This window comes from Aquila chrysaetos, chromosome Z (genome assembly GCF_900496995.4).
Source record: "Aquila chrysaetos chrysaetos chromosome Z, bAquChr1.4, whole genome shotgun sequence".
Classification (NCBI taxonomy): domain Eukaryota; kingdom Metazoa; phylum Chordata; class Aves; order Accipitriformes; family Accipitridae; genus Aquila; species Aquila chrysaetos.
The window spans coordinates 71,519,249-71,534,489 of NC_044030.1; the positions used below are offsets into that span (position 1 = coordinate 71,519,249).

At 37.0% G+C, this 15,241-nt stretch overlaps 1 protein-coding gene across 3 annotated transcripts in view; it reads right to left on the reverse strand.

The window, feature by feature from the left end:
- Nucleotides 1-205: 205 nt before the first annotated feature.
- The window catches only part of GHR (growth hormone receptor), a 130,863-nt gene continuing 115,827 nt past the window's right edge, over nucleotides 206-15,241 (reverse strand). For all 3 annotated transcript variants that reach the window (XM_030005812.2, XM_030005810.2, XM_030005811.1), the window contains 6 exons: nucleotides 14,555-14,715; nucleotides 13,333-13,511; nucleotides 8,275-8,446; nucleotides 6,084-6,174; nucleotides 3,293-3,362; nucleotides 206-3,033 (listed from right to left, as the gene is read on the reverse strand). In XM_030005812.2, coding sequence (XP_029861672.1) covers nucleotides 2,071-3,033; nucleotides 3,293-3,362; nucleotides 6,084-6,174; nucleotides 8,275-8,446; nucleotides 13,333-13,511; nucleotides 14,555-14,715 — 1,636 coding nt within the window. In that variant the 3' untranslated portion in view covers nucleotides 206-2,070. The remainder of the gene's footprint in view (nucleotides 3,034-3,292; nucleotides 3,363-6,083; nucleotides 6,175-8,274; nucleotides 8,447-13,332; nucleotides 13,512-14,554; nucleotides 14,716-15,241) is intronic.

Genomic DNA, 15,241 nt, shown 5'->3' on the forward strand with positions numbered 1-15,241 from the left:
TGTCCTATCTCCATCTATAAATTTAGGTCCGTGCTTCTATTTTTAACTATACACATATCAATCAGTGAAAACACTGATCTCATTAGGCATTGCTTCTATTCTAAGGAAAGCTGCATTCTACTTTATTCAATGAGAAATACTTGATTTCTCCTAATAAAATCACTATTTTCCATTAAAAAACTTATCTCCAATAAAACACATTGTATCAGGACAGATCAAAGACAATACATTTATTAAACTTTGAGAAAAACAAACAAAACACTGACATAAGGAAAGTTAAATAGAAACTGAATGACATCTTCTGACCAGCGTATAACACTTGTGTGACCAGTAAAGTACCAAAATGACATTCTGAGTTTGATTGAGGTATTTAACTATTTTTGGCAATAGAAACAGAGTAAGAAACTTCTTCCAAACACACACATAGGCATTACTTGCATTAGTGTCTATCATCTATGAAATTTTATATGAAACTAAATAATGTAGCTGTTAGAAAAATATAGCAGCAAATTAGCAGAATATCTAATGCACATTTACCATAAAGTACGTGCTAAACTTAAAAATCCCACCCAATAGTTGGGCCCAGTCCTGTAGCCCTTGGTCACAAACAGAGCATCAGTGAGTTCAGTGGGAGACATTGTAAGCAAGACCTGCATTCGCTGCACTTCGTACACTTCTGTTCAGGTCACAGAAAAGTAATAAACCTCCCTATCTGCTTTCTAAGAAGAACCCTGCTATGATGAAACCATGACCTAGGAAGGTAACTTCTGAAGCGATAATCGTTCATTGCACAGCTCTGTCAAGTTCTTAATATACGTAAGAACAAAGAGAGCTTTCCCACTGAGTTTCAGGTTTTTCTCCTTACCTTCTAAAAGTCTGCCTAATGCAGTCAGAGGAGATGCTGTTAGGCTGCAAAAACAAAAACCACTTTTGAACAATACTGTATTCAATTCCCTTGTTCCACTGAAGTCTTTTAATCTTATTATATCTTTAAAAATGAACTGCTGGCTAACTCCTGAAGTCCTGATTTTATGTTTTTAATCAAGACTTTATGTGGTGTAAACTAGTAAGTGTAGTGATACCTTTGGCTGTAGGAGGGCTTCAGAAGTTGGTCAAATGTGAAGAGATTATGCTGCTAAGTCACCAGACCTTATCCATGTGTTCTCAAAAATTTTCATTGAAAGTATAGTTGCATACTGTTTAATACTGTGGTCAACAAAATTTGGCTCATAAAAAAGTATATTATTAGCATTAATGACAATCTGATGAAGAACAGAATAATTTGCCCAAATATGTTGTATATTTTATATATTTTAAAGTTTTCTACAAAACTTTAAACTGAATGTATATTTCTGTATTAGTTACCAAAAGAAAGTAATAGAATCAGTTACTTTAATTTTCTACAATATTTTAAAATTTCTCTACAGGTTTCTTTGGAGGTATAAAATGGCTCTGTAAAAATCTTTTTTTTTCTTTTTGCTGCGAACAAAAGTCTTATAAAACAGAAAACTCCTTTTTTAAGATTGCAGCAATTACATTCCTCAGATGGGTCATCATAACTGAACTACACTGTGTAGTGTAATAGAAAATGTTTATGTTTATGACTAAAATATTAAAATATATTTTATTAGTTTATATAAATCAAAATAGATGTGTTATTTATTCAAGCTACTTTTGTTTTTTCACCTGTATGTTGAGTTCCCAATTACTGGTATAAAGATCTCTGCCAACAGCACGGTTTTTACTAAATTCTTAGACTTTAAACCACCTGATTTTTAGCTTTATCAAAATGCAAGATTTACTACATTAAACATAGTCATTTCAATGTTTAGTATCACAAAAATCAACACCCACAAGAACAATACAGTCACTGCTAGTAAAACAGTCTCAAGACAAATTCATAGATATTTACAGAACACAATAGGAATATTTTGATGAATATTTTATGTTGCAACATTTCAGATAAAATTATAAGAACCACGAGAAACTTTGAGACTTCATTTTGGTTTCAGCATACAAGCCCAAGCTGACTCTGCTGTGAAATACTGCACACATCTAGTCAACGAAGATCTATGGCATGATTTTGTTCAGCTGGTCTGTGCTCACATAGCCACAAGACATGTTGAACTCCTTGTCTGGCACAGGCAGTGCAGTTGCATCAAGCACAAGGCCTTGTGGAGAGTGAACGATATGAATAGACGTATAGTCTGGGACAGGCATCTCTGAACTTGGGGTTTCTGCTGTTGAAGCTCCAAGATTGACAGCGGTAGTGGTAAGGCTCTCTGTGGTGAAGTAAGCATCCTCATTACAGCTTTGCTCCTGAACATGCGGCTCATGCTCTTCATGGGAAGTCACAGCAATACATTTTTTCACATCTGCCTCACAGAAGTAGGCGTTGTCCATGGTGAAATTTTGTTCCGTGCAGCCTTCAAACTGTGCTCTCCCCACCTTGGATTTCTGCCCTGGTGAAAGTACAACACTGCCTGCTGGAGTAATATCACTCACTTGCGCGTAGAAGTCAGTATTTGTCAATGAATTCTGGTTACTTAGCTGGGTATGGACCAATGGGCTAGCTGAGTCAATGCTGTCTGCAAAAGGTGGCCATGGCTGGCTATTTTCAGACTGAGTACTCATATGTGGATGTCGGGTGTCTGTGTCGGCAAGGCTTGGAAGTGACTCATCATTATCTTTTCTATCAAGGCACAAGAGATCCTCTTCTTTTTCAGTTACCTTTTTGAACTGATCAATATCAGAGATGGCATCACATGTGTCGCTTGCACTGAAGTCTGTCTCTGGAATATCTGGTTCACAACAACTGGCTCGTCCAGAATCATCATCCTTCGCTCCCAAGCAACTGTGTGATTTCAGATGATCTTCACTCAGGAGCCTGTCGGTATCCGAGACTCTATTCTTTTCATCAGGGTCTTCTATGTCCAGCTCAATAAACTCAACCCACAAGTCATCATCATATAGCTGTGTCTTGTAGTTGTCATGGCTGGCTAAGATGGAATTCACTTCATCTAGCTTTCCTTTCTACAAAGCAACAAAAAATTAAAGTTATAAAGGAAATAATAAAAATGCTTGTGCTTTTTATGATGTTAACTTAAGGAAAGGTAACTGTAGCTGATGTAATAATTACAAGGAGTTTTTTTATTATGTTATGAAAACTAATTCTGTGGCAACTCCCCCCATGTCATAATTTTTTCCTACAAAATTTTTCTGCCTGGGACAACAATTGTCACCTGCTACTACTACAATGATTCCCACAGTAGATTTTAGAGCACAATATTACCTTCAAGAGATCTGGGTCGATCCCTTTAATCTTTGGAACTGGCACAGGAGGAAAAATAAGCATTTTTAACCTGGAAAAAATAAATGATGGCATTTAATTGACAGTGGTCCTTTTTGAGGAAGTTAGAAAGAAGAGAGCCTTGCATTGCATTTATACTTAATTACTTCAAAACTGAAATTTTTGAAGATTCAATTTCAAATAGTCCTAAGGAAAAGAATGATTGTTTTCTCTCACTGCAAATAAGACCCCAAGTTTTCTGCAACCTTCCTTGTTGAAATCACGTACATTTATTTGGGAATCCATTTTGGAGTCTGGTCTTTTGAGAATTTAATGCTCTATAGAAAGAGAGTAAATTCCTAGAGCTCTGTCAATAATTTCCCTTTTTATATAATTTCCAAAGGAACCTGATACAAGCCTTAGTGTGCAGAGTGACTTTGCCAAAATTTATTTTTCAGGGACACAGTAGTCTTGCATAAGCCCAATAAATTTAAATAGGGGAATAGAAAAAGGGAGTTGGTGAAAAGAATGAATTACCTTAGAACTAATAAATAAAGGAGAAACACAACTGCAAAAACTTAGGCTAGTATTTTACCACCTCTGTGACACTTCTGTTTCTGAATTATTCATGTAACAAGTAATATATAATAATGACAGAGTTTTGCCCTTGCAGAGAAAGGACTAGTAACTTGCTTATGCATGTTCGTACTGTGGAAATACATATTATTCTAATTCTTCATAAAGTGAATTTCTAATTCTTTGAGGGGACAAAAAAACCCCCAACCCCCAAACCAAAAAAACAAATAGAAGGATGATTTTCTATTAATAATCCAACAGGTCATGCCTATCTCCTCCATTTTACCTCCCTGCTTCTTTTGCAAACAGATAAACTGTAGTTCTCAAAAGGAAAATTCAACATTCTCTTCATACTGGGTTACTTGCCTATTTTAGAAAGTAAGCTGTGGGAATGGTAGATCCAAATCCAAATACTAGTTTTGCTGCATTGTTAGTTACCTTGGTGAGGTCCAGAGAGGATCAGAGGAGTCTTAAGGAGTGCTAAAGAGAAATTTAGGCACCTTTTGCTTAACTACGGAAGGCCCAAATTGCCCAGCTGTTTTTGTTTTTGGCAGACCCTCAAAGTTCTGCCCAGCAAGCCTCAATGAGAGCCAGAAATCTAGTAATTTCCCACGTAATCCCTAGAGGGGCTGTGTTAGCTGTGCACTGGCTGGGCTCTCAGGGTACCAGTTTAAGACTTGCATGTACAATTGAATCCACAAATGAGCTATTCTGACAGGATCGGGCACTGCTTCTAATGAAATGGACAAAGGATTTTACCGCTCGCTACTTGAAGAAATCATTCAGGAGGGAGAACTACACTCTGCTCCTTTCTTAGCCTTGCACAATTCAACCCTGCATCTCTCAGCTCTAAACCAGTATGGCCCAATCCTATGGCATCTGTCCTAGGGAGCCTGGTTCAGACCTTGTGAGGTCAGAATTGGGGAAAACGTGAGCTGGTATCTTTTCAGATACAGGAGGAAACTGAGCCTGGATATTTTGCATTATGGGAAATCTATGCAGCCTGCTCTTCTGCAGAATGCATTGCCACTCCCACCACCACATGCACCAGTTTGAAGGAAAGGGTGGAGGCCCACAGGTCCAGGAAAACTTTCCAGATGAAGGGTCCTCACTGGAGAAAAGCCTCCTCCAGCAGTCAGGATTAGCATGACTGATCAGAGACATGCTTAAGCCCTCAGGATATTCTGTGACCAAGTCACTCCTTGCTCAGTGTGCTGACCTTAGTGAGGTCCTGGTCCCACATGTGAGTTGTTCTTGCCCCATTCTGACACATCAAGCTTTTGTTGTGCATTGTATCAGAAGCCTTGGTCTTAACTCTGGGACTGGGATGCTATTGCAGGGAGTGGCTTCCTGAAATTAAGCTCTGCCAAATCATAGTGCTGCTTGCCTAAATTATTTTTTTTAGAGCTGCTCCAACTGCACCATATTGTTTTCATTTCAATGACTTGTCCTTATGCTGGTATGTGCAAAACACCTCAGTGTTAATTTTCGAAGTGTATATACAAGACCACTGACGACATGGACGTGTGCACTGGGACTTGACCATGGTGTTGCTCCATAGTCTAGGACAGTACTGGTATGACATCCAAGCTGACCCTGTCCCTGAACACACATATTAGGGGATGAATTAACTTTGAGACCATTTTGTAATTTTTACATATGTGTCATTGTTGCATTTTTATAAATGACAGAATTTTATAATTTTTATAAATGACACAATCCTGTGCTTTTTTTTATTTTATTCCTGCTATTTAAGAGGAGCTGCAGTCTATCCACAGAGACGAAATACTCCCCTATGACTCAAGCTCTTTCCCTTGGCTTGACAAAGAAATAGTCAAGAGATTAGTCGAATAGTCTAAGAACAAAACCAAATATATAGACATAAGTTTGTGTGAAACTTGTGATAGTATTTGGGTAAAACTAGTATTTACAAAATTTGAATGGACTAAAAAAAGAATCCCCTTCAAAGCCTAAGTAAATTAACTATGCAAATACTGTAGAATAAAATGTTCTGCAATCCAAAAGGAAGAGGAGCTGTCAACATAATCAGATTCCCACTGCTGAAGGCCCAGTACGTGCATATGCCAGCGTCCATGTAGCTTGCAAGAATGAACAACAATCCTCAAAATAGTTTCTAGTCCCCAAGGTTTGAAAAAATTTAAGCACCCTATTTTTTAAGCTACAAGTACATAAAATCTGACAAATAAAAACTCTCTACCTTGGTTGTTTAGACAGCAGGATTAAGATCACTGTTACGGCCAGCCCACATGCTCCGAAGACAACAACTAAGAACCATGGAAACTCAATTTCTGAACAACAGAACAAAAACATGTTAGCAGGAATCTGCATCTCTGTTGCATCTTTAATTTAAACCGTCTCTTCCACCGCCTGAGGATTCCAAAGTGGTAAAAACTGATAGGAGAATTTTTGGTTACTTAAATGTGAAAGTTCTGCATTAAGCAGAAATAAAAATATGCTTTGGTCTCAATAGTTTCCATACGGCATTTGTGAGTCCACTGAGGCTCCTTGCAGAAACAGACTGATTTTTTAAATATAAACAGGATCTTAGTACAGACAATATACGTAGCAAAACCAGCCATGAGGAACATTCTGTCTGCCTGGAACATGGTACCAGTAGTCCTGATGGCATATAATGCCGCAGACCGTGTTACTGCTTCCTTGCCCAAACTGGGAGAACATTATTAATAGCATACTAAATAATAGGCAAACTATTCTTCTCCTACAGAAACTAAAATATGGTGGTGTCAAAAAGCATACTACTCCTCCTTCTAAAGGCTAAACATTAATTATGTTGTGAACCATCAACTGAAAAAAAATATTTCTCCCTTTTATTTACCTTGCAGCTGGCTACAAAGAATTTAGGTCACTGAGAAATGCAATTTGGTAGGAATGAAGAACAATGCTGATAAATGAAATACATTATTTTTTAAATACTGGCAATTCCTTGATACTTAAGCTGGCACTGTAGAATACAAAGTATAGAGAAATTTATTCTGGCTGTAGTCTAAGATTCTTCTCATTTGTTCCCAATTTTAAGTTTTCCATACAAACTTCACTCATTTTTAGGCCAAGGAATACTGGACAGAAAGCTTTAGAATTCTATACATGAACATAAATATATGTCCTTTGGGGGGGGGGAAAAATCAGATACCAGTTTTAGTCCTGTGCTCCCAGCTTAGATTTTGACTGGACATGTTTTCAGGCATGAGTAAAGTCCTATCTGGATATGTCTGTGTTAGACAGGTCCCTATTTTAATGGAGAACGAGTAATTCCTTGTCGAGTCAGTGAGACCTGCGAATGTCCAGCTGCTTCAAAAAGTTAGAATATTGCATTTGAATTTAACTACTTTAAATTTTTAATAAATGGAAAAATTAAATTTTAATTCTGTGCTCTTAAAGGTGATAGGCAAAACAAGCAAGAATAAAGTCTCAAACCAAATCACTGCTGCTGTGTGAGATGTATGGAGACTGCAGAATCTGGGTTGTAGTAAGTGAAGAAAACTGTGCTTGTAGGATAGCCTTAGATTTTCACAGTATTTTAATTTTGTTCATATGAAAACCTTGACAAATTAATGCAGCTGGCATTAATAAAATAATGCCACATGTCCAGAACATTAGCTGTTTATATAAATTAGGAATGAAAACTAGTAATATGGAGAGTTAAAAAGGGGAATCTAGCATGATTGTGAAAGATAAGAGTTATGGATGGTTTTATTTAACATGTTCACTAACACCCTGGAAAATGAAGTGAAGCAGCTTATTAAAATAATTTGCTGAAGAGCACATGTTTTGAAGAGTTAGTTTATTATCTCAGACCGGAGAATGCTTTAAGAAAAGGCACTGTCTCATTCTTTTAATAGAAAAAATGTGGTGCTCAATTGCTGTTTTTTCTTGTTTTTAATAGCACTTCAAAAACATGACAGAAGCAAGAATCAGAAAAACACCCACTGTCCTTGATAGTATCAGGCAGATCAGAAAAGCACATCATTCTGATAACAAACTTAGCCAGCAGAATAAGATGTTAACAGAAGTGACAATTCTTCTCTTCACTACCGGAGTGTTCATTTTAGACGAAGTATGAGATTTAACTGTATTTTAGGCTCTATAAGATGTGCAACAGCAGTTATTATTTCTGATTCTTAAAGCTATCTGTATTTTTGCTCTGTGATGAGCTGTGAATCAGTCTTGCTGAGTTAACTTCTGAACTTGTATACAGAACTTGTACATTCTCAAGCTCACCGAATGATTTTCAGGTAGTAGGCTGAATTATCGATCTATTCAAGCATACAACATCAACATTAAGGAGAAAAAAAACCAAAACACCACCACTGAGAAGACAGAAAGACAGCATGGTTATAAAATCACTTTGCTGCACTTTGCTTATTTACCTTCAGCACAATGAACAAATTCAACGCCTGTTTGAGAAAAAGATACATAAAGGATTTCACTGAACTCCCCAAATTTTTCAGAGGTACGTTGTCTTGATCGTACTCGTATCTCATAATCTCTTCCCATCTTCAGAGAGTACAGTGGAACCATTGTTGAGAGCCTGGGTTCTAACTGTAAAGACAGAAGGACTGTGATTTATTTGTTTGAGTTGTACTGGTAATTTTACACTGCTTCTTGATATAAGAAATAAACATTCGAAGGTGGTTTTGCTACTTGGAACTGTAAGGATACCATGAGAAGAGTTCAGAGAAAATTCACACCATTTACTTTTGACTTACTAGCCATCAGGCTTTGCTGTGATTCAGGGGACCAAAAGCAGAGAATACAAGCTCTCTGTAAATACAGTCAGTGAAGAAAGGCAGCTGCCCCCAGTTACAGGCCATAAGTAGGTGGTGTGAACATCTTCCACTGATCTTACCAAGTTGTAAATCTTTTTTACTGTTATAACACAACATTATTGACCTCACAATGCCAAAACCCTTGTTAAAATAATACAGGAGTCTTAAAGCTAGTACAATCTCCACTACAGAATTAATTTTAAGAAGAAAAATGATTTAAAGGCCTTCTAACCAGATGTATTGCATCTTACACACATATTTATTTGGGGAACACTGCATAAGTCCCAAGATCTTCAACTATATATAAAACATGGTAATGGAGACTCTGTGAGAGCTGGCATCAGATTATCGGTTTTGAGACTTCTATGTTAAGTATTAACTGCAACATACTTAGATACTGCTGCATATCAAACTATGTAGGAAGTCACACTAGAGGTCTTAATATGTGAAATCTCTCTCTTCTATTACTCCTCTAAGAATATGTATTTTAGCTCCAACAGCCCAACAAAAGTATATAAAAATAAGGAAAATGTGCTCAAAATAGAAATCCACATGGCAGATGTTATATTCTACTTTTACTTCAGAAGCAAGGATGATACTGGCAAAACTCATCATGGGCTAAGAATTAAAACACCTGGAAAACAGCTGCCACGGGGGGTTTGAAGGAAGCTTCATCAATACAATCCTATAATCACTGTAGCTGCATAATCTAAACTTGAGACACATTCTGTTGGTAGCTACCATCTGTGGAGTTCTCTGATCTCTGGTGGCTCCAGACTCAAGTGTTCTGAGAACCAACCAGTCAAGATTTTGGAGGAGGCAGTGATCCCAGACAGTCTGCTTCTCTCTGCTAGTGGTTGAGCACAAGATTGTGGAGAACCATTGCTCTACACCACAAAGGTTTTTAACATCTGAAGACTATCCAGTTGGAAAGTGTTGGGAAGGGAATACAATATAGACTTATTTTGTGCTATGAGGCCACAAAGAAATAGTACACTAAAGTTTTACAGGTAGTGGGTTTTTTTTCTTTTTTTTTTCTTTTCTTTTTTTTCTGAGACAATTAGTGGAGATTCTTAGGGATGCTGGACCACACAAAATTTTATGTACCCCAAATAAGAGTGGCACTTGGAAAAAGCGGTACGCAGGCTAAATCAGAGGCCTGAAAAATATGAGGTAAAACTACTTACTGCATCTGTGTACCTGAAATTGCAAGAGATGCTAAAGAGCAGATAATTGATTAATGGGCAAGATGTCTCTAGTCCACCAATGAACTAACAAAACTTTACGTAAGACACCTGTGTGGAATAAGGTATATAGGCTGGGGAAGGTTCAGCATGAACTGAGTAGATGAATAGCATTTTTCATATGGATTCAATCAATTAAAAGCCATATGAGAGAGACATAATTAAAGATAACTAATAAAAATGCATGACAGCATATAGCAAGCTCATTTGAAGTATGTGAAGGGGAGCTTGGAACCAGACCACGGGGTTGCTGGACTTAACTGCATGCTGTTCAGTCAGTGTACCACACAGAGTGATGCTTGTGATTGCCATACTAAAGAAACGTGTGACAAACCTGCTGTCACGCTGAGCTGTGTCATTGTGCTGCCTGCATATGTCTGGCCCTGCAAGAGGGGATTGACACAGACTGCAGAGCAACTGTTTGTCACTGGCCAGCTGGAGCCCCGGGGACACTGAGAGTGCCCACTGGGGTGAGGGCACCACCGGCAGAGGCTGGCCCAGGCACGACAGGCAGCACAGCAATCAAGGCAACGGCTTTCGCCAACTTTAACAGTAAAATGGTGAAAACTAGGAGACGGACAGTAACAGGGAAAGGTTCAGAAGTACCCTGGGTAGGCATAGCACAGGGCTGGGCACCCATACAACACATGGAGATACTAGGCTGCATATCCAAGGCAGTGCAGGGAGATGAGTTTCACACCCCTCAAACTAGTAACCCCTGTATCTCAGCCACAGGGCGGCACGGACACAGCGCTGTGTGGTGTTCAGCTCTGGAGTTGGTCCTCCATGCTTCCCTGCCCTAAGCACACTTCACTGCAGTGTGAAATGGCCTTTTTCCAGCAAAAAATTCAACAAGATAATGAAAGCCAGCAGAGTCCTCCCTGGTCCAGCCCTCTTCACTGAGGACTGAGCTGTGATCTCCAATTTCATCCCATGTTAGGTGGATCTGGGCCTGGGTTGTTTGGGGTTTTTTTAATAAGTCAAGATCAGGCCAATCTAAAATATAATAAATAGTGAAGGAAAATTAGACTTTCAAGATTCCCTATCACACATACACTTTTAGGCACTTCATAGACAGACACTTCACTATGAAGTCATCATTCTTCACTATTGCTCAGATGATGTGTGTTTGCTCACCTTGTTTGAAAAAAATAGCAGCCTCACAGCGTCTGTATCGCTATTGCTAGTCATGACTAGTAAACTTGGATAGACATAAGAGGGGATAGAATTTTAGTCTAGCGAATGTAATGGGCAACACTTCAAGGTAAGAAGGTAGAATTTTAAAAAGATACCCACCAAGGAGCTAATAACAACAATGAAATTTTTTCAGACTGAGCCAGATTACATTTGGCTTTGTCTCATGAACATTTGCTATATGAGGGTGGGGATTTTATTGTTTCTATGAAGTTTCTCAGAAAATAATTTTGATCCTCTTATCGCTATAACTTACTGTTATAATACTTTACTAGTTAATGTTTTAGTCCTCTTTCAATTCCTAAGATACCTATTTTCAATTAATAAATGAATTGAAAAAAATGAATACTATACATGAAAATTTGAACAGGTTAATCCCAAAACATCTAAAAAAATTACAAACAAGTCTCAGTAAGGGGGAGACTTAGTACAATTTAAGTACTATAAATTCATTTTTTAATAATTTTTTTGTATCAGTTGTATGTACAAAGCATTATGGTATATTTAAACAGTAAAAATTATCCTTTGTGTAAAAAAACTAGCTATAACAGTGTAACTAGACATTTATCTCTTTGTTGCTTAAACAGTCATTACAGAAGATATTTGTAGCAAAGAATGCAAAGAGTGAAATCATTGCTCCGATGCTGTTATTCAGAGTTTTGCTGTTGTCTTAGGCCAGACCAAGATTTTGTTCACAAATTTCTCTTTTGTGCTCTGATAGTGTCTCAGGGAATTATGCCATGTTTGTGCTTTTAAGCTGAAAGGCACAATAACATACACTATATACAGCTGCAGTACAACATAATCTATAGTACTATTTTTCTTGAGGCAAGTATAGTATTCGGCAATTCCTTATCTCTTTACTCAAACCTTTGCTCTCCTGAGAAGTAGTATTCTCAAGGCATGCTGGAATTATTGATGGTACTGGAGCAATAACAAAGTTTTATTAAGGTATTTATATGATTGATACCTAAAGGCTTATAAAAAAATAAAAATTGTGCATTTTTAAAGAGGTATCCGTATTGCCACCTGCTTTTGTAAATCCTGTAAGTACTCCGCAGATTTTCAAGTTCTTAAGGACTATTTATTTACTGCCTAAACTTAACTTATTTCGTAGGCTTTAAAATATAGAGGTTGTACAGTAAGTATAGCTTAAACCAGTATATAGAGAAATTCAGACAAGTATTAGGAAAAAGTTATAGACATTATAGGCCTGTTTTGCTGTAGACTTACTTATAAGGAGTAGGATAAACAGAAAACACTAGCATTGAGAAGGATCAGAGGTGAGGAGGGGTCCAAGGTCTTTCACAGATAAAGGCAACCAAACCAGTTTGACTATGTTTCAATTGGTAAATTTGCCTTCTGTAGATTAAGACAATTTTATAACAGTATTAGCCGCTTTCCTTCTGTCATTCAATTCAGTTCATATGAATAAGAAAGCAAAGGAAGGGTTCTGCTCTGAAATGATGTTCATATCGCATTGAACTAGTATTCAGGAAGAGTTCTCCATATGCAAATTTGCCACGACACACTGGAACTTAGCCTATGCATTCAGGTAAGCTGGGAAGACTTTCTTCCCTGTAATAGGAAAACTAATTACATGGTAAGTTAAGTGATTTTCAAAAAGAAAAGTTGAAAGATTTGGGATATATATGTTTTATATTTTCATGGACTATCCATATAGTCATAAATTTCCCATTGCTGTCTGCTATGAAATATGTATGTCTTCTCTATGTTGCATTATTTTTATTTGCTTATTGTATCAAATTTTAAATTATAACTCAAAGCTTTTCTTTCCTTTTTTTAATCTACTGAAATGATAATTATAAATATTAGAACTTTACAGGTACCCTGAAGAATCTGGACTGACATGGTTTCATTTTCCAAGCAAAATATTGCTGTTCCAACTTCTGAGCTTTATGAAAACAATAGAGCAATATTTTGTCCTTGAAAAAACTTGTATATATCTGACTACTGCTATACTTTCTAATCTAACACAGGAATTTCGGGGTTTGTTATTATTATCCTGCATGCTGCCTATATTGACACATAAAGTTACAATGTTTGCTAGAAAATTTCTGAAGAATATGCGTATATTGTTTAAGGCATCATCTAATAGCAATTACAAACCCGTTGCTTTTCATAGTAGTACAAAAGTGTTATGGACAGAACAAGCCTGCACTGTACTATGACTATTGTATAATTAATATTTGCTTCATACCTCCTTCCATTTTGTCTCATTAACTTCTTTGTACTGCAATTCATACTCCAGAGTAATCCATCCCTTCTGAACATCTGCTGTTGGTGGTGGATCCCATCTTACTTGGATATCCCCATGGATCCCAGTCTGACTAGTATTTAGCAGAGTCCAGTTAAGGTGGACAGGGGGATCAGGTAGTACTGTTTAAACAGAGTATTTGGAATAAAACAGCCAGTTTTCAATGTGAAATGATCATTCTTACTACACACTGTTAAATTATTTCAGGACTAAAAAAGCATATTAACCACATATTTGCTGATTAAAATCTAAACCTGTGAGTCAATGACAAAGTCACTACAAGTTTGGTAACAAGAAGGCACCCTATCATTGGCAGTAGATTGTTCTGCATAAATCTCACCTGAGTGAATAATAAAGAAGACTAAAAATGTATTACCTATTACACTACATTTCCCAATAGCAGCTTATAAAACACTGAGACATAAACAATTCTCCATCAAAATTTAAATTTAGAGTTCTCACTAGAAATAAAAACAACAATTGGAGTAACACAGAAAGATAAATTAAAAATTTAATTAATATAGAAGTACATTGAAAAACTGTGCTATCTGAAAAATTAATCTAATTTTGTTCAGCTGAAGAAAAGAGAGCAGTGGCTATTCTGGTCACTTGGAGGAATAAATTAATTGAGTATATGTAGAGCACCGCTCTGAACAAGCAATAACATCTGCAAAGTCCCAGACAGTCACAATTCATATTGCAATACATATAAATTCTAGCTTAGAAATGCTAAACATCCTGATTCTGTAGATTAGTGTTGATTCAGGAGCAAAAACCTGTTTGGTTCCAGAACTTTGCAGAATCAAGATTTTCACGCTATCCTTGCTCACACTGAACAAAGGGATGTAGCATCCATTAGAAAGCACTCAGGGTGACAGCAAAGGCAAGCTCATCTGCAGACATTTGAGAGACCACTGGTATTCAGAACAAGAAACCATGTATTTGCTTTTATCCTTTTAGCTTTTTCCAATCCAGGCAATATTTTCTGGTGTGGATCACATTACATATGTTACAAAACCAAATCCCTTCCTATATATCATATTTTTTGGAAACTACCCTTTCTGAGAGGGAAAATTTAAATACAGTATGAGTAATATGAAAGCTTATAGCATCACACCTACTGTGATATAAAAATATAGAGGTAAAATGCATAATGGAAGCATACCTATTTCATCAACGCTGAAACATTTTTCATCAAATACTTCATCTTTATTGGCAAGCTTAACACAATATGGTATCCAAATAGAGGTGTAGGATGTGTTGAAATAACAGCTATTTTCTCCTGCAGTGATATAATCAGGGCATTCTTTCCAGTCTTCATCATTCCTAGAATGACAACAAAAATGCAATACACATGATAGAGATACTTATAGATCTTACAAAGTACAAATTATAGATGTTACAAAACACATTGTGGATAAGTCGTAACTTCTATGGAAGTGACAAAAACATGTCAATATTGATTGTGATTTACAGTGAAACCAAACCACTATTCAAGCAACCTGCATAAATGAGTTTAGGTTCTCATATACTGTTAGTGGCATCTCTATGCTTTGGGTGCTGTTTCCAAAAGAACAGTCAGAGAACACATTGTGCTATGCTGGTAGGTGCTAATGACTACCAGCAAGCACAAACTTAGGTAAATTTGATATACATTTAAGCAACTGTTGTTCAGGCAAAGTTAAATTGCAGTAAGATGCCCATCTACATGCCCATCTGAAACAGCGAGAGCCAGTTTTTATGGCATATCAGTACTGCACCAGCTGCACAGCCAAGGACAGGGGATTGCGTTGCACTGGGAAGCTGTATTGGGATGTAGGCACTGGAGCATTGATTGCTTACATGGGAAAGT